Genomic DNA, 20,760 nt, shown 5'->3' with positions numbered 1-20,760 from the left:
TCCTGATTTTCAGGAGCTAAAATTGACAAACCACATATTCCAACGTGTCTTATCCCAGACCTCACGTTCGTGTTACTTAGAAGTGATACTGAAGGAAAGCTACATGTTTGTTGAAGAGTAACAGGAGATTATGAAGTCAAATTGGTGACTGCCAAGTCCACTCCTAGTTTTGGACAGGAGGACTGGGGTGGCATTCTGTAAACAAACTATTAAGTTATTTATGCATGCCTCAAATTGTTGCTGTTGGCTTTTGTTCATTTATGTCTGAAAAAACAGAAACAAGTGTCTGCAGAACGCAGGTTGTTTTGTGTTTGTTTGTTCTTTAAAGGGTGTCCCTAAAATAGCTTTAAGAATATTTTTTTACTGGAAGCTTACAAATCAGGTACTTTGCAACAAAAAACTTCAGTGTGGTTAAAGTGTTTTCTACCAAATGAACTATTATTCTGAAGCAACAACAAGATAAGGTACAACCATTTTACAGATCTGAACTCATAAAAATAGCATACAAAGTTTGTTATTTCCTTTCCCATTCCCCACCATTATCGTATGCATTAAAATTAATGTTTTGAAAACCAACAGAGTTATGAAGATGTCTCTTTTTGTCTGGAAAAGCAAATTTGAATATAACTTAAAAAAAAGTCACGTAGGGACTGTACAGACAAGTGATGAAACGCGAAGATGGTATCAAAGGGAGGTGTTCAACCAACCTCATTATCTTTCAAAAGCAATGGAAACCTCAATGCCTCAGTACTTTTCCTATAAGAGGGCCTCATATTTCTGCCAGCAGCACTCTTCCTTACAGGGTGCCTGGTAAAGCGTGCATTTTCCTGAAAAGCAACAGGCTTTTTGTTAATTCATTAGCATCGCTCAGCAGTGGCAGTATGCGGGCAGGGATTAACCCCCGGGCCAGGCCAGCTGGCCTGCACATCCTCCTTCAGAAGGCAGGCACACTGCCCAAACCTCCAACAAAACAAAGGCAGATGCAGAACTAACGCATAGAGGGAAACGCTAGTTTTTGCACCCAAACTTCTGCTCTTGTACTGATGGGCTTCAGGACTTCGGTACATCCCACACAAGGAGGCAACATGTGTTGTGCCTCTCGTCCTCCTCCTGCCCCTGTCTTCCCAATGCACCGTTAGCAGACATTTCAGGACTGATTTTTGAAGAGTGTAGCAGACGAAATGGTCACAGCCTGTCCTCTAGCACACATTTCTAATACCAGAGACGATATTCTAACTGTACCAAACAGTAGGAAAGCTGGCTTTCCTACACCTATTTGCTTTTGACATGTGCCATCCAGCTGATTCCCAGGAGCTGATTTTCACTGGCCAGACTCCTGCACTCTCGGGAAAGTATGGCCACACAGCTAGCAGCCTCCTTCTCTCAAAACTGGAACACAACGTATCTAATAAACAGGATTATTTTCTTTCATAGTGAGTCCCTATGTGGGTCCTACAGACCAGGTGCTCTGTGGGCAGCGCCGCCCGGCCTCAGGCAGCCACGGCCCTGCACATCAGTGGTACGGAGTGTCTGACATCCCTTCACAGGACAATACACCAAAACCATCATCTCCTTCTGGCTGCCTTTTCAATTAAGAAAGAGCATTGTTCTTACTTTGATTTCACTGAGATGGCATTCGAGGGAACACACACCCCTTTTAGGCAGTGTCCCATTATTTGCCCATGCAATCAGGGCTGTGCTTCAGGCAGGCTCTCCAAAGGAGCACATTTCTGCCAGACCCCATCCTCAGGTCATCACAGTAATTAAGTAGCACTGATGCGAGTGCAACAACAATTCGGTGGGCTGAGGATCTTAACCTGTGGGTTGCATCCTTCAGCTTTGCTGTCTGTGACACTGTCTGTGCAATGGCAAGCACTGTGCACCGATTTAAATCCCAAGGTAATCACAGAAGGAAGAAAACAGGGTTCAAATACTCCACGTAACTGGGTTTTTCATTTGTGCTTTTTATCTGCTTTCTTAAGGAAAAGCTGATTCTCATTAGGAGGTATGTTTTGAAGCTGTTACCCAAATTGTTTACATAATTGAATAATTCTACTCATAACTTGCTCAATTAAAAAAGTTAATAAATCAGAATTTGCATGTAGATAGAAACTGACACTTTTAAAACATACAGAAAAATTTTAGATTCTTAAGTAGTTGAAAGGAATAGTTTGGAACATACCTGTAAGGTATTTTAAATCTAAAACATATTTCATAATCTGAGTTATTAAAAATGAATATGATGTCTGCTTGAATTTGGTCATCATACCCTTCGAAAGTCAGACTTCATCTCTTATTTAAAAAAAAAAAAACAGATATCCAAATGAATCAAACCCTAATGACACCCCAGCAAAGATCGCCAGTTCTGACACCACAACTGAAAATTTACCAGACGTTTTCTGCCAGCCGCAGACAAGGAGAAGCTACAGAAAGAGGCCAGAAAAGAGATCATGAAGTACATGATTTCACAGAGGGTCTTTTGCAGAGGTGGGGCCTGTTTTGCCTTTGAGAGAAAGCAGCTATTTGCAAAACAGGCGCTCCTATGCATTTCTCTCCTTTAAAGCAAGAGGGAGGGAAAGCAGCGAAGACTGGAACCACTGGTTATATCCCATCTCATTTAACAGCAACCACTGGTATATCCCATCTCATTTAACAGGAACCACAAGCGATACACCTCAAAAACCCCCTTCTGTTTACATGTGCAGCACTGAAGCAATGGCTGAACAAAGGGGAAGGAACCAAACATCCTCCCTGTCGTGAAGCTGGGAAGCTTGGAATTCGTCTGCCTCCTCCTCATCCTCACTGTAAGGACTCATTTGTCTCTCATTTGTCCTTTAAAAACCTGAATTTCAGCAACTGTTTAGGCAATACTCCAAAGCTGTTCCACTGCACTTGAAAACTAGGCATGTCCGTATTACATAACGTACATTCACAGGCAGAATGTATACAGACATAAAACAAACAGGTTTCCACTAATTACAGTCAAAACTGAAGAAATTTAGTCTAATTATTTACCACACACACGTGTATTAACATACATGCAGACAGAAACGTAAGTTGTTCATTTTGGTATACAGTATCACGATCTGAATCAAACGGTAGCTTGTAATCCAAAGAGCAAAAATTACAGACAGCAATGATCCCAACAATCACCTGTGCCAAGAAATCAAAGCCTAATAAGTGCTAGAAAAATACTCTTAATCCTCATGCCTGAGCAGCTTCACTGGCTTGCCTGCTGCAGCCTTCAGGGATTGGGATGAACTGGGAGAGCGGAGGAGTTATAAACACCCACGTTTTGGATTTCAGCTCAGATATTTAATTCAGAAGGGAAAAAAGAAAACACCTCTTTCTTTTTTTTTTTTTTCGTCAATAAATGTGAAGTGATTTTTTTTTTAAAGCACAAGCTTGACATAAAAGCTCTTTCATAAAACGTTCTTAACATCAGGGATAGAAGCCAGGCAGCTGTGCACTGTTATTGTGTACACGGTAAATCAGGCACAAAAAGGGGCAGCTCAGCAGGGCACCGGGAGGGTAAGATGCACACTTAACCCCCTGCACACATTGTTGCTCCATTTCTTTCCATCTTAGTCTGTCTGCAGTCAGTACTGTATCTGTCATGAATGTAACAGGCCATTTTCAATCTAAATCTTGTTATGGATTAATAAGCAAACACTTTCTCGCTTATTATGCAATTTATCATCATGAAAATTGCATTGGGCTCCTCAAGGCTACATGCTGATACATTCATTTATTCAGTGCTCTGTGTATAGAGAACCATACTAATCTTTATGACAGCTGAGAATGTAATAGCAAGATGAAAATTACTTTCTGAAGAACTGTATTCACTGGTTTGTGCAAGCCCACATTTAAATACAATAGAACACACAAGATTCTTTGGGAAGGTAAAATGTCTTGGCTTCTTCTGTCAAGCTAAAATAATCGAGGTTCAGGCAGATAACAATATTCACCCAGTTTGTACAGATTTATCCACTAACTGCCCTCAACACACCACAATCACTCATCCTTCACAGTCTGAGGAAATCAAAACTGCTATGTAAACTTGGTAATCTCCCTTAATGCAATGCAAAAGGTACAAATCTTAGTGCTCCCACAGGTGGATGCATACACAGCATTAAGACAAACGCAGTCAGCTCCTTTCTGCACCCATCACTTAAAATGTTTATGTGTGCTTATTAGTAAACAGTTTTAAGCATATTCATAAAATAAAACTTGCAACATAGCAGTTTTCAGAACTAGGTTTAGATCTTGAACGCTAAGGTTAATGATGTGGACTTCCACTACAAGTGCTTGTGGTTTTCAAAGTTAGTGCTGCAAACAAAAGAACTTCTTGACAAAACCAGAAGACTGTTTATAACTATAACAACAGTTTAAATACCCATCAATAACGCTTATCATTAGAAGTGCTTCTGACCATATAGTTTCATCCAGCACAGCGTACAGAAAAAATCCCCAAACACAATAATTACTAATGTATCAAACAACAGGCTCAGAATAAAACGGGAAAACAATTAGGAATGTTATTTTTAATATCTAAACTAATGTTACTACAGTGGTGTTGTAAACAAAAATATCTGCAAGCTAACCACAGACCCTCCTTATGCTAACAAAACAGTTCTAACATATATCAATATTCCCTACAGAAATGCCTACTGCAGTTTTATATAAACATTTTCTTCTCCTTTAACACACAGTTCTTTTCCCCTACAAGCTTCAGAATACATCCAAAAGCCTGGAAGGCATGAACAAAGCCACAAAGCAAAATATCATGTACTGTAAAATGAGCCTCCACATTTTAAGAAATGCAGTAATATTAATACCTAAATAAGCAGTTATGTTGAGCTCTGCAATTTCAGAAGCAAGAGGTTATTTTTTCATGAGCAAAAACCTTTCACAGATGAGTCATGAAGTCTTCTAGAATGAAACTGCTCCTACATTAATGTATGGTTTATGAAGTAATTTAATAATTAATACTTAAAGAAGAACGTCACTAATTAAAATACTATGGAGAAAACACTATATAGAAAAAATTAAGCATTAAATATGTTTTTTTAAAAAACCCCTAGTGAATATTCACACAACACTTTGTGTGCCAGACACAGAAAGCACTAGAATTTCAATCAGTGCAAATTCAGAAAGCTGTACTGAAACGGAAAGCGTTACCACGATTCACACACTGGAGAGTTTGTATTCTGCTGGGAAACACATCCCATCTGCACATACCTAAATTCAGAACTCAAACTGGTCAGCAAGCTGAGTTTGTTTGCTTTTTTGGTGGAAAACAAATAAATTAAAATACATTTACTTTGCAATTTATAGTAAATTTCAGACCAGGTGGCCAGTTTCACAACAAACAATAATAAAAATGAAGACTATACTGCTAGCCCTTCACTGTACAAATAGTCCTGTTGTCATTAATCGGATCTACAGAGTAAGGATTGTGAGACTCAGCTCCCCAGTAGAAATATACTGTCTTTGGGCCCCAGCTCATACATCTAGGGATACTCAATAACAACCCTAATCTGCTGCAAAGCCACACTAATAAACTCCAAACAATAAAATCCAAAAATTCCATGATCTTAACAAAATGTGCGGGACACTACCTTTATTATTCAAGTCCTCCTAGTAAGTTCACTTTGTGTTTAGCTATGACTACTTGATGGTGTGATTAATGGCACTTTCAAGAAGAGAATCTAGTCTGCATAAATGAGGCAAGCCCAAGACCTGCACTGAAATCAACACACTCCTTTCTCATTAGACCCAGCTGCAAATACTTATCTGAAAGATTTTATTGCTACACTAGACATGACAGAGCCATTCTATTATTCTATGACATTTTTTTTCCAGGAGATCAGGTGTACAAGACATATACAAGACAGCTAAATCTAGCCTAAACCATCTGTATCTTTATTCAGGACACTTTGATAACTTGTCCACAAACTTGAAAGATAGGCTGTGGTTCACCGAGTTTATGATTTCTTAGCAATCCTTAAATACACAAGTTTCCTTGATGCTACAAATAGTAATGTCAGCAACAAAAAAACCCCTGCCTTCTCCAGAATGGAGGATTCCTTTCTTTTTCCATCTCCTTGCCGACTATTACAGGTACTTCACTATCTAAAGCAGGGCCAACATAATGAAGAGGACAATAGAGTCTTTAGCAGAGTCTGTTGTGATAGGACAAAGGGAAATGGTTTCAAACTGAAAGAGAGGAGATGTACACTAGATATAAGAAAAGTTCTTTATGCTAAGGGTAGAGAAGCACTGACACAGTTGCCTATAAAGGTGATGGGTGTCCTGTCCTTTGAGATATTCAAGGTCAGGCTGGATGGAGCTCTGAGCGCTTCATGGGCTGTACGTATCCCTGTTTTCTGTAGGGGAGCGAGACCAGACAGTCCCCTCCAACTCAAACAATTCCATGATTTTATTTGTATCTGAGATGACTGACTACTCTAAACACAGGATCTGGACTAGATGATCTTAGAAGTCTTTCCCTTAACAATTCTACAATTCCACAAGCAGGCTGCAGAAGGCGCAGGGTTCACAAGTTTATAAGGAGACACCTACTTGGCAAGCTGCTTCTCGGCATCAGCGCAGAGCTCCAACAGGCCCATCAGCACTGCAGAGACGTCCATGTAGGGCTCCCAGACAGTGAAGCCACGGCCGATGAGGTCAATGGCAGTTCTGCGGATGGTGCTGTGCGCAGGCAGCTTGGGGCTGGGAGGCTGCAGCAGCAGAAATGTCAGTGCCTTGCCTGTCAAGGAGAGCCAGGGCAATGAAAGGTGTTACATATTACAAGCATTGTTCTATATTTTATCCTAAGGGCTGTTTAAATTCATTAAAAATACCACTTTCAGATTTTTTCCAGAAACTCCTATAATCCATGAAAAATCTGATGGAAAGACAGAAGAAACCTGAGATATTTTTAATTAAATTTGAAAAATGTTGCGTCTTACAAGTAGTCCCCAGATTACACATGCTTTGTGGAAAGTACCTACAGCTCCTACAGCTGACTCTGCAAGGAATCGGGTTTTGGGAGCTATAGTAACAAATGATAATTTTCAGTTACACATAAATAAAGGATGTGTTAAAGTTTTGCATTCCGTCAGCAATGCTGAACCCCAGCCAACCTCTGCCTGACAGATCCTGAACAAGTTCTCTATGGTAGCACCAGCCCCTATGTTAGAGCACATGAGACAGCACAGTACAGTCATCTGCTTTAAACAGCTCCATGCCAACACTGCTGTTGTTGACTCTTAATCACAGTATTTTTACTACGTTAGAAATAATCGTTATGCAAAAAAATAGTCAATCTACACGCCAGAAAATGGTGTGTAGAAAATTAAAAAAAATCAGGGTGAATCATGATGCTTCCTTCGAATTGTATGAAGAAATTCCCCTTCAACAGAGTTGCAAAAAAATTTTAAAAATCACTCAAACAGAATCTGTGATAATATTACTGGAGTAATAAAAACCTCTCAGAAAAGAAGGTAAATAATTTTGCAATAATGTCTCAGGAAAACAAATGGGGAAGAAAGCAGTTAAATTAGGCCCTGTTTAGGTTACACATTTTTGAATCCTGCTGGAGCTAAAATAAGTTTGAGCCAGGTATGCTTAACTGAGTGAGAAACAGTGAGAAAATAAAAGTCACAAAACCCACCACAACCTCCAGGTGAGCACCTGCTGCTTGCCAGGCCTGCAGAGCAGCTGTGCACAGTGCAGACAACCAGGGCTCCACAAGCCTCCTCCCATGCCCTGCACAAACCACGGTGCCTATTTGTAAAGTATTCCAGTTTTACAGTGATGATTTCCCTTGTTCTCAAAATATACTTCCTACTGAAAGCTCCTCAATGTTAAACATGTGGGGACTGGTACTGCTTTATTTAGGGAGTGAAATGAAATGATTGCAAAGCCTTCGTGTTGTTCTGACTCTGGTCACTGCTGCTGGCAAAGCTATCAGCATCACAGCTTGAGAGGTGGAAGCAGAACAGAAGTCCCAATAGAAGGATGAGACACTAACTAATAACTCAGTTTCACTGACAGCTCTTGAGATGACAGAGACGTGCTACATAATATACACACAGAAAGCCCACCCCTGCCGTGGGCTGGCTGCCCCCCACCAGCCCAGGATGCCCAGGGCATGCCATCCATTGCCTCAGGCACCCAGGCAGCTCTGGGCAGCAGTGCTGAGCCTGCCTGTTATTGGGTAAAGAATTTCCCCCTCACATCTGACCTAAATCTGCCCTCTTTCAGTTTAAAGCTATTTCCCCTTGTCCTGTCACTATCTGCCCACGTACAGAGCTCTCTCCCTCCCGCTATTTCATTCAATAGATTAGTTTTTCATTAAAGTAGTTGCATACATATATATAAATGTGAGGAAACACTAAAACAACGCTCCCAGACAAAGGTAATTTATCATTATCACTACATAATTATTTGTTACCTCTTAATAACATTCATTTAGTTTGCCTCTGCGGTAATGATAACCTATTGATTTGAACACAGTTTTCCCTGGTTTTCAGAACTGTCTCCTACGAGTTGTGTGATTCATTAAATAAAGCTCCTGACATTTCAGCATCCTGGAAAGCTACTGATAGTCTTGCTGTGCACACGAACTCACACTAAACTTGGATGCGTGTAATGCGAGCTGAAAGTTTCTTCTTAAAAAGTGCAGCTGGATATTAGGAAAAAATTATTCTCCAGAAGAGCAGGGATGCAGAGGCACAGGCTGCCCTGTGAGGTAGTGAAGTCCCCATCCCTGGAGGTATTCATGAACCATGGGGATGTGGCACTTGGGAACGTGGTTCAGTGGGCATAGTGGAGATGGTTTGGGGTTGGACTTGATAATCTTAAAAGACTTTTCCAACAGTAATGATTCTATGAAGCTTCAATGCACATGAATTTTGTCTCAAATGAAAGAACCCATTAAGAAGCATCACAAACATTTTTTTGCAGTGAAGCACTCCAGCATTTCTCATACAGATACTCCTAGTGCTGCTCTTGTTGACACCTGCCCTGTGTACACTGAGCTGAAGAAAAGATGAACTGAACAAAAGTCATCCTGCTGCCCGTTTCTCAGCCTGGACATCTTTGTTTAAGCTTTGACTTGGCTTAAATGAACGAATTAATATTGACAAAAACATCAACTAAGCTAATGAGTTGTTAGTTAAGGCAATAAACATGTCACATTAGAGTCAGCGCAGTAAAGAGGTAATTAGTCCCGGAGAAGCCCTGTTAGTGGGGATGCTCTCCGAGCCCCTCTGCCACCGACCCTGTTCTGTGGGCAGGGGGCTGCATCGTGACACCCACCCCAAGTCCATGGCTGCTGGGAAGGGCAGGTACTCTGAAGAACAAGCTGAAATGGCTGCGAGCAGCAGACTCGGTTTTTCTCCTGTAAATCTGAATAAAAGCAGTAAAACTCAGCCATGGGAAAGATGTGATGATTTGCATGCATCTTCTGCTGTTAAATGTTATTAAGGATGAAGCAATGAAAGTGTCTCTTGTTAAAGATTAGGTGTGACTAACCAGACAGACTGAGTTCAGGCAGTAAAAGAGGAAAAAGAGAGGTCGAGAAATGTCATTCCTATGCACAAATCTCCATCAGCATTTGTCCCCATCTCTTACTCTGCATGGTGACACATATGCCACAAGTACATGGCAACAAAGTTAGGCACAGAGGCTGCAAGCAAAGCAAATCAAGGGTAAGGACTGGAAACTCATCCTTGCAAGCCCTCATTGAAGGCATCTGCATGGCAGCAAAACCTCCGTCCACAAAGCACAGCAGGGCCTGTACTGAGCTGCCCACTTCCCCCAGTGTTTCCAGAACACAAAAACAAAGGTTGGAGTCTTTGATGCCTACTCCATTTCTGCTGATGGGAATGCGACCTGAAAACTAAAGACTTCAGTTATTTTGAATGCATGTACCCCTCTGAATTTCTTGGATGTCTTTCCTTGCTGAATCTCAAGAGCTTTAAACATATTACACCCATCAGCACTGTTATCCTCGTTTTGGAGATAGGTTTAAAAAAATTAAATAATTTGCTCAGGAAAATCAATAGTATAGGCACGAACAAGACACTGATAACTCTGGTTCCCATTCTCATAATCTGCCACAACATCCAGTTTGGACTAAATAAAAATGATGGACTCCAAGAATGTGGTTCAGCTTGCTTTCAATCTTTTTCTGATTTTATATACAAAAGAACAGAAGTGAAGGACAAGAGCTTTAGGGATTTTTTCAGTCTTCTCTCTTTCTCTAAGTCGTGGACACAATGTTTTTTTAATCAGAAATTTAAAAAAGATCAGCACCTTTTTTTGGATGATTTTGTTTTTACAGGTCCTGATTTGACATGCACCTGGATGAAATACCAGCAGAAGGAGAGAAACTTAACTTTGGATATTCTGGTTAAAAATTCACATCCCATGAACTCCTCATTTTGGAGCTGCAAATTTCTATCAGAGTTTGTGCTCTCTTTCAGACAGAGGATATTTTCTGCCCTAAATTAAAACTTGAATAACTTTTCTAAAGTCATAATTATGAACACTTAAAAAATTGAACAATGTGCACTGAGCACATCTCAAATCTCCTGCTTTTTACATAACATACTTCCAGCATTTCTTTTTGCCCTCTATCTAATTGTGGCACATTTCATTTCTTCAACTGAACTTATGCTCGGAGAGGATTCAATTTTCCTGATGCTCTCTCAAGTTACTTATGTTCCATCCGCGAAACAGGTGAAGCTCCCACAGCAATTTCAGCACTGGCATGGGCAGGGAGGGTTTTAATCTCTTTCCAAAAATATGGTATTACAATGTATTAAGAAGTAGTTACTTTGCATGGTTGCATTTTATTCAGTCAGAACAAAAAATGACCTGCAAGACGTTTGTGTCGTTCCTACACGAACAGCCCTTTCATCACTTCTGCTCAGGGACTGCTGCAATGTTGAGAAATAACCACAGAGGAGTCACAGAATCGAGAAAAGACCCCTGAGACCATCGAGCCCAACACCTACCCATCCCACCATGCCTACTAACCATGACCCCGGGTGCCACATCGCTGTGTGCCTTCAACACCTCCAGGGACAGTGATCCAGCGCCTCCCTGGGCAGGCTGTGCCAACACCTGAAAGCAACATTTGCCTGGAAATGTACAACAAACTCTCAGAACTTTGAAAATTAAAGGGCTCCTTACTGAGTGCTGCTTCTGCAGCATGTATATAACTGGATGCTTTTTGGAACAGCAAAGACTTCTTTTTTTTCCCTACAATAAAATATATATACTTTTGCCTTATTTATCTGATCAGAAAGGAAGTGTCCTCGTTCACTCTGAAGACTTACAAACTTCAGAAATATTTAATCATAAAGGGAATATTTCCTCCATGATAAGTACCAACCTAGATTTTGCAAATATAACAGGCTTAGAAGGTCAGAACAGTTGACTCTAGATGCAGTAAATTCATAGCATTTGTACAGAATAGCCTAATAGTGCTTGTCAACATTAAGTGAGCAAACAGCAAGGAGTGCTGGCAAGTGGGCAAAACCAATACAGCCCCTATTTTGTACCAAAATTCCATACAATTTTACATAAATCCTTGCAAAGGGAGACAAAGGAGAAAGACAAAAGCTGTTGGCAATAGCAGGTTTACAGTCCTCGCTGCCTACCCATGGCCTAGTTAAAGTGACCTAACAATGCCATTTTTCTTCCTCTCGAAAACTGCAGTGGGGGAATCAAATGTGAAAGCAAGATCAATTCTGTTCCAAGACAGTAAATGAGTTTTAGATCAGACTTGTTTCAATTTATGGAGAGAACCCAACTCTGCTAGCTTAAATGCTTTCTTCCTCTAACTATGAAATTATATTACAGTGATATAGAAAAAGCAAACCACCATTATTTTAATCCAAAATTTGTTTATAATCCAGCAGGAAGGAGAAAGCCAATATAACCCGATTGATAACTGTGCAGTACACCTGTTATTTTCATTCCTGTTAATTGCATAATATCATTAAGCCATACTATTTATTTTCATCTAAATTGCATGCTTTCTCAATGATGCCATTTCCACAAGGCCCACCATCATTTGCTGGCAGCAGCATTTCTTTCCAGCACACTGGAGCCTGCCCAAACGTTGTGCCAATCTCAGACATTTTCCCATCACACGCAACCGTAGCTATTTTTCTTAAGCAGATGTGATAACTTGGAACACTCATCTGTGAACATCATCACCCTACGTTGTGCTCACTGGTCTCCGTACGTAAAACAAACACCTCCCAGCACATGGCCATAGCCATGCACTCACATCATGGAGGTAACGTGTTCTGTGGATGCAGTGGAATTTGCTCATCCATCTCTACACAGTGAACTGAAAACCCTGATGGTTGTTTCCAAGCCAACATTGTTTCACTTGTTTTTATGCACCTTTCTCCCATGTTTCTGCTCTATAAAACAAGAGTCAAAACATCTCACATCCCCCAAGCACTTTCCTGGCTTTGGGATCATTTGTGCATGCACAGCTCTAACTTACACATATGGCTCTAAGATGAGGAGACTCTGAATTCCCTCCTGTTCTTTTAAGGGAAGAATGATTAACTTGGAAGCTACAAGCCTAATGAAGGAATAATATTAATTTGTATGATGAATAAAATTAGCTTCTGAGCTTCCCTTCATCTCACTCATTACAAACACAAGCACAGGCAGATTTATTGACCTATCACAGCTTATTAAGCAGCACTTCATAAAGAAGTTATTTTGAAGTGCTCTTTTTAGGCATGCAAAGTATTGATCGACAATGTTTGGGCACTATTTCTTAATACAGACACCAAAGAGCAAAAAGCATATGCAATTTTGGTTTTCCCATTAGACATACAAAAAAATATAGATTTTACATCGGTAGCATTGCATGTAGATTAGGGAACCGAATCTTCAAGTCCACCGTTGCTGCCAGGTGGGAATTGTCAGAGGTTCCAACAGAGAGGGCTGTTCACCACCCACCCTGCGAGGAAGGAAGGAATCTCAGATAGCATGCTTGATGCGAATTGAAGTTTTAAGATTGGATTTTGTTGCTCAAAAAGAAAGCAAGAAAAGTCCAACAGATTTAAATTAGGGCATAATATCTGCCACAACAATTGGCTCTTTTCTGCCATACAGATTGACTGCTTTTTCTAAGTATTATCTCTAAGGCTAACATAAAGATTTTTATAAACTACTCTGTTCCTTTCTCCTATTATTTTTCCCCTTCAGGGCCAAATTCTGTTTAAGACTAATCTAATCGCAACTCAGAAAAAACTATCGAGGGCACATCTTGGTCTTGCACTGAATTTCCAAATGTGCAGACTGATAAGTGCAGAACCAGCTCCAGGTCACCAAACACAGGGCAGTCTCTTCCTGCATGACTGATACAGAGGAACAGCCAGCAAAACAGCCAACACTAAAAGCAGTCTCTCACTAGGAGCAATACCATCAGTTATTTGCTTTAATCCCGATGCATCGAGTTTTGGTTGGTCGGTTTCTGAGCCAGCTTCCCTAATTTGCTCTCCTGCTCAGATGATTTCTTGCTCCTCCAGGTGAGGATCCTGAGCTCTTCTGTGCTAATTGCTGCTGCCAGCACCTGCTGGGTTCCCTCATTAGGTCTGTGTCTTCCTTACCAGTCTGCTGTAGGAACCTAAGTGCTGGTGGTTCCCACACTAAACAGGTCAGCCAAACTGGAGTGACTGCCCTAAGTTGCCACCTGGAAACTAAAAAATTGCTTAGGAAGGAGGCAAGTGTGAACATAGCCTGCAAAACCCATCTGCATACCTCACTGCCATAGCATGCTGTCACATACGACTCTGAGATAAAGGGCAGAATGCTTACCATTAACAACTGTACTGATGGCAGATGCTTTGCAAAACATCCTGCATTAACAACAGAATCGAATATTTTCATCTTGAGGACCAACCTGCCATTCAGGTTTATTAGCCCATTCTCTTTATAAACACAGTATTAGCTGCAGTTTGAGTGTAACGTGGTGCATCTATAATGAGGAAACTTTGGGGTGGCATTTTGTAATTAAATATCTCATGAACTATTTGTAATGTCAACAGAGATTAATGCAGAACGGCACGCAAGGTCACTGGGTGGATTTCAGGAGAATTCTGTTCGCTTAACAAGACATTATCAGTTATTTTCTTAAATACAGTAAGTCACAATGTGTACAACTTAGATAAATGTGCGCACATTAACACTGCAAATGAAGACCTAATTCATTTGGATAACTTGCTTTTAAATAGAAAATACCATGGTGTTAGGCTACGTGTAATTTCTCTCTTAACTTTGACAACCTCCACTGCTGGAGGTGTTCAAGAACCATGGAGACGTGGCACCTGGGGATGTGGTCAGTGATCACAGTGGGGATGAGCTGGGCTTGGAGACTTTAAAGGCTTTTTCCAACCCCAACAAGCTTACTGCTAATACCGGGAGCAAACAGTGTCTTCTTTGTTCATAAACGCCAATTGCTCTTCACTTCCTTGAAGTTGTAACAATGCTCTCATTTGACAAATTCTCATGAGAAGACGTTGATACCTCCAAGTAAGATTACTTGGTTTGGATGGGATGGGGATCTCACTAACATCTGATAAGGCATTTGCCTTTCACAATCTAAACTACTACAGGCAAAAGTATCCTGATCTTCTTTGGCTCTTTAAGCACTTCACAAATTACTTTATGGCCCAGATGTAAAACTTCAGTATTTTACTGTGTCAAGTTTCATCTACATTAAAGCCTGAATTTCACCCTATCAGTCAGCCCGACAGCTGTGTGGTGTTCCTGACATTATGATTAATAGGAGTTCAGAGATAGGAGCTCACAGTTCTGCTAAGCCTAATGTAACAAAAGCAGCAAGTAGATAGCTGAATAAAAACATAGGAGAAGAGAGGCTATGATGATCACAGATGGCCCAGCCATCAGCCAAGCTTCTGACCAGGCGACACTGCTGAGAAGAACACCAGGACTGAAAGCAGCTGGGATTGGTAGATGAGCAAGAAACTGTAAAAGGGGAAGAGAAAATAAAGAACTAGAAGGAAGGGAAGCCATCCAGAAGGACCTGAATAGGCTGCAGAAGTGGGCTCATGTGAGCCTAATGAGGTTTAACATGGCCAAGTGCAGGGTGCTGCACTTGGGCCAGGGCAATCCCAGGTATCTGTACCAATTGGGAGTTTTCAGCCCTGTGGAGAAGGACTGGTGGATGAGAAGCTGGACACGAGCCAGCAGTGTGTGTTTGCAGCCCGGAAGGCCAGCTGTGTTCTGGGCTGCATTAAAAAGGGGTGGCCAGCAGGGAGAGGGAGGTGATCGTCCCCCTTGTTTGTCCCCCTCTGCTCGGCTCTTGTGAGGCCCCATCTGCAGCGCTGCGTCCAGGGCCCCCAGCACAGGAAAGATGTGGAGCTCTTGGAGCAGGAGCAGCTCTCCTGTGAGGAAAGGTTGAGGGAACTGGGCTTGTTTAGCTTGGAGAAGAGAAGACTCCAGGGAGACCTCATTGTGGCCTTCCAGCACTTGAAGGGAGCGCATAAACAGGAGGGGGAACGGCTGTTTGTGAGGGTGGGTGTTGATAGGACAAGGGAGAATGGTCTTAAACTGAGAAGGGGAGGCTTAGGTTTGATATGAGGAGGAAGTTTTTCACTCAGAGGGTGGTGAGGCACTGGCACAGGTTGCCCAAGGAGGCTGTGGATGCCCCATCCCTGCAGGCATTCAAGGCCAGGCTGGATGTGGCTCTGGGCAGCCTGGGCTGCTGGTTGGTGACCTGCACACAGCAGGGGATTGGAACTGGAAGAGCAGTGTGGTCCTTTTCAACCCAGGCTATTCTATGAGTCTATGAATTACAAGACTTCATTTTCAGTTCCACTTGCACATCACACGCATGTGCTCTAAAGAACCAACCATCCCTTTGCTTTCCAAACCCTGGGGCAGTTTGCCCACCAGCTGAATGATGGTGGCTATGCTGGTGACTCAAGTAATGCTGCAGGATGTTCCTGGGCTCTGAGTACAATCTGCTACAACTTAGTTCAGTGGCTGCTAGCTCAGCACTGGTGGCCCTGCATGTGACAGGGGGTTGGAGATTCATGATCCTTGATGTCCCTTCCAACCCTGGCCATTCCGTGATTCTGTGAACTGGGCACCAACGCAGCCATGCCAGCAGTTCTCAGGGTACTTAATCTAACAGCAGACTAACGAAGCTCTACTTATGATTGTTATGGTATTGCACCACACGTAAGTAAAAATTTATTTTTTTTCCCTAAATTTCATTTAAAAATGTTTAATTTACTATTCTGAAACTATTTTTCTGCATATTTTATTGAAAAATAAGTTGGAGTAAAACATTACTAGAAAAAAACAGAATGAATTTTGTATCTTTTCTGAAGAGGAGTCCCTGTAGCTTGTACAGACACCAGGAGGAAGTCGATCCTCTAACAGAAACAAGCAGATACACAGGAAATGAAAAATGTCCAGTCATGCCCTGGTACTTGAGGCCTTCAAGACTTTGCTGAATAGCACTGCTCTGTGATAATCTAGACCTCACACACATCAGTTTCAGGCCTGGAGCACTGACTATTTAGCACACAGGGCTCAAAGGATCCTAGACCCAGCACAAGTGCAGATCCTTGCTTTGTCTTCTTGCCATTTCAGGCTTAGCAAAAGCATTCCTCCCACTCGTAAGAACCAGTCTCCTGGTAATAGCTCTGAGCTCAGACAATACACTGTTTTTCAGATATTTGCATTTTTTGTCCTCTTTTCCTCTGACATCTTGGGCATCACATGAAGACTAAACCAGTACAGGAGCAGAAATCCTCTCCTGTGAAGTTATTTTATAACTAACCAGGTAATTGGTGGTTTTTCCAGCAATACCAGCAATGAGTCCACAGCACTTCAGAGAGATGGTAGGGAGATGACACAGGGGACTTTTTTCAGATTCCCCTAAAACAAACACCAGCGTGCTTAGGAACCCAGCCACAGGCTTACAGCACTACAGCTGCATCTGCTTCCATTACATTTTGCAATATTAACAGCAAATTGACAACCCACAGATATGTTACGTTCTTATATAAGATCACTGTCACTGTTTGTAGGAAGTGTAATTACAGCAACATTACAGGACTACATTTCATACGGGCCCAGAATGTAACATTTTATATAGCATTTTACACTGAACTCATCTGTGTCTTTTTTTCTTGCTTAAGATACTTCTTTCTTCTAAGTCATTGCCAAGTATGTCTTCCTATAGGTTACTGATCCTATACAGTCTATTCCTCAGAATTACGTGCATGAAGTAAGCAAACTGTGACAGTGTTCAGGTAGAGACAGAACTCCTGCACTGTAAGAGCTACAAAATGCTGCAATGAAGATCTGTCAATTTAAGAGGCAGGACAGGTGTTCACTATTCACACCCTCTTGTTCTTTACAGCCCAAGATATATTTTCATAGGAAAAAAAGTATGAATTACATAAATGCAGTCTTAGATTTTAGTGTAAGCATAGAGACGAGAACAAGGAGCGCCAACAGCATTGCTGGACGGTGCCAGTGAAAGTTGGGCTGCTGCTGACTATTGGTGCATCACTGCCTGGCAGCTGTGCTGCCATCCTGGAAACTTCTCTGCTCTCTGTATGAGCACCAACTTCTTGCCCACCTCTTATTATGACACTGCTTATTTGCACATTCCACATTTCAACTTTATTCCATCCTCCGAAAGGAAATTTTTTAATGACTTGATGCATACTGGAACGTTAGTACACGATGATATTTTAAAAGCCACCCTACCCTAAATGCCAGAACAAGGGACAGGGATACTCACAGGTATGCCTTGCCAGGGAATAATTGGACCCACCGCTCGTCAGCCCAAAGCCCTCAGGGATCTGGCTGGAGCTGCGTGGCCGTGTCAGCAGCTTAGGGGGCTCAATCTCAGCCCCAAATTCTGCCCCAATCACACCCAGCAGAACGATGGCTGTAGCCTGCTTCCTGCGCTCCTCATAGGACGTGGAGATCTTCTTCAGCTGCGGGAGACTGGACAGGCAGCCTGGAACAAGAAGGAGAAGCTATAAGGAAAACAAAAGCAAGGCGTAACACTCCAAACATTCTGTTTTCCAGAGAAAATAAAAGAGATTCCATTTAACTTAGAGCATATCTCCAGGACTGTTACTTCCCTTAGCAGAATTTTCAGCTGCTGAAGATAATGACTTTTACTTCCCAAAATGCACAACAGAAGTCTAAATAGCTACTTTTGCAACTGCTATCTCACCCATCCTTCAAAAACTGTCAAGACCCTGCTGAAGAAAAAAAAAAAAAAAAAAGGAAGGGGGACGCAGAAAACCATCAAATTTTATAGATCCTTATTCTTTTGCAGAGGAAAAAGCCATAACCAACAGAATTGTGTTTATCTACTTTTGTGAAAAGTAATATTTGGCCTGATTTTTGTTCACCCTAAATTTCTGTAACAAATAGAAATCCTCTTTGGTTTCCTTACCTCACAAAGTGTATTTTGGAATACTGGATTTCTATTACCAAAAAAACCTCAACCTTCTGTGTTATGATCCATCATAATATTCTAGTTCTTACTAAATTTTAGCATAAGGATATATGCCATTACATTTCAGTATCCCAAATGTTTCTTTAACAAACATCCTCTGGAATCATGGAAAAACCTCACTGTTGTGTGAATTTTAAAATAAAACTCCAAGTTTTATATTATTGGTGAAACTAAAAACTCTTGGGCTATATTAGATTTGGTTGATGGAGGGTGGATCAATTTTGGGTTTTTGGGTGTTTTGTTTTTTTTTTTGTTTTTTTGTTTTTTTTTTAGGAATAAAGAAGCCAAATCTTAGAAGTTTATGAGACTGAAATACAGCCAGACAAGTACAGCTCATGTTCAGCTAATTCCCAGTGCAATGGAAAAAGAAAAAAAAAAGACATACAAATCTGATATATAACAACAAAGCCTTAACACTCCTCTTAGGTTCCTCTACCAAACCTTTTCAGGAAACCCAGACAGCACTGGATGAGAATCATCAGAGCACAGGTTAAGAAGGAGCTAATTAGCATGCCCAATGCAGGTCTACCTGTGCTCCATCAGAAATGAGATGCTACCTCCAGAAAGCTGACTACATTTAAGCAAATGCAGCCATCGTGGTTCAGAGACAGCAGTGCGGTAGCGACAGAAACGTGCCAGCTGAAGGGGAGGAAAAATCCAATGGAAAGCTGAACAATGGCAGGAGAGGGGGAAAAAATCAATAGGGACTGCCTGGAGAGGGAGAAGGCAGGAAAGGGGCTGCACAGACAAAGCAGGGAGTACAGCAGCTCCTATCGCCCTGCACTCTGCTCTTTCACGGCCACACAGCTGGCTTGGCTCGGGGTCCCTGAAAGGCAGACGTCGCAGCATCCTGAAATGCTGGTCCTGATTCCTCAGGGCTCTCAGTTCTCATCAGGCAGCACACAACAAACCAGCCGGCACCCAGAGCCGAACACCAGGCCCTGCCCCGACCCGGCCCCAGCACCCTGCACAGCAGCACCCAGGTGCCCGCGACGGCTCTCGCTCAGACGGCACAACGGCCATAACGTTCCTTTGCTGTAACTTCCAAGTGAAATTAAAAAAAAAAAAAACATACATAAAAGATTTTTGCATTCACTTTTTTTTTTTTTTTTTTTTAATTACTCACAAAAGCGTAAAATGAATGGCAACGATTTCCTACGAATAAACTGACAGCTGTTTGGGAGAATCTAAAATGAAATGATGTCTCTGGAAGTAGTCCTTCCTCCACTTCCATTTGTCTCGAGAAAATTTGGTATTTTCTCACCGCGCCGTGGCTCCATTTAATCATGCGATGGGTGACACGGAGATCCATTTTCCTGACAGGACAGTTGATCACCCTATCACGGAGGGGAAATTAATAACCCCAGAGAGCTCTGCGTGGAAGCAGGAGCCCTGCTGGAGGAAGGACACTAATGTTGCACATTTTCCTCAGCAAATAGTGCACGTGTGCCTTGGAAAACAGTGCATGTGTACCTTGGAAAACAGCATGCCTCCAGCACTGCACAGTGTTGGAGGGGCATAATGCATCCAAGCATTTCTTTATACTTGGGTTTACTTCAGACCAAATGACTGTGTTAAATATTCCAATGCCTTCTGAAAACTACATCTAAACAGTGTTTAGAGGAGGCAGCCTTACGGGTAACACAAAGCAAAGAGGGTATTCACAAAGCATTCAAAATACAGGTAGAGCATTTCAGAAGTTCAAATTGTTTAAAAGGCTGCAGGTTATTGATTGCTTCATTTAAAAAGCAGTCAGAGAGTGCAGCCACGAGGTCAGGGTGAATTTAACAGTTTGGAGCACTTTACTAAATAACTCTAAAGATCATGTTAATTGGCTTTGCACAGTTCTTGGGTAAAATTAATTTTATCCTGGCTTACAATAAAAGGATTAAAAGACAAATTAAGTTCTTCAGGTTTAACTGGAATAGAAATCAATGGATCTGAATTAAGGCTGAAGGTGGTTTTGTAAGGGACGGACTGCTACCTCGTATCTGCTTTATGTGTGCATATCTGTGCGTGCATTGTGTGCATAGATACATGCACACATACACACAGAAGAGTGGACTGAAAAAGCCCACAACTTTCACCTAAGGAAATAAAATAATTTCCTCAAGACCACAACAGAGCTTGCACCAGTTTGGCAGGGAATTCTGATGCCATCCTGGTGTTTAAAGGATGCAGAGAAAACCAACAAC

The 20,760-nt window shown here is 41.6% G+C and overlaps 1 protein-coding gene across 3 annotated transcripts in view; it reads right to left on the bottom strand.

Annotated features, from left to right (window-relative positions):
* The window catches only part of WDR7 (WD repeat domain 7), a 110,947-nt gene that overhangs the window by 30,895 nt on the left and 59,292 nt on the right, over positions 1 to 20,760 (bottom strand). For all 3 annotated transcript variants that reach the window (XM_052670023.1, XM_052670026.1, XM_052670025.1), the window contains 2 exons: positions 17,834 to 18,055; positions 6,586 to 6,772 (listed from right to left, as the gene is read on the bottom strand). In XM_052670023.1, the coding sequence (XP_052525983.1) occupies positions 6,586 to 6,772; positions 17,834 to 18,055 (409 nt within the window). The remainder of the gene's footprint in view (positions 1 to 6,585; positions 6,773 to 17,833; positions 18,056 to 20,760) is intronic.

This window comes from Tympanuchus pallidicinctus, unplaced genomic scaffold (assembly GCF_026119805.1).
Source record: "Tympanuchus pallidicinctus isolate F22 unplaced genomic scaffold, pur_lepc_1.0 scaffold9, whole genome shotgun sequence".
NCBI classification, from domain to species: Eukaryota; Metazoa; Chordata; class Aves; order Galliformes; family Phasianidae; genus Tympanuchus; species Tympanuchus pallidicinctus.
Note: the sequence above shows the minus strand (reverse complement) of the source record. Positions and strands in the feature narration are given on the sequence as shown.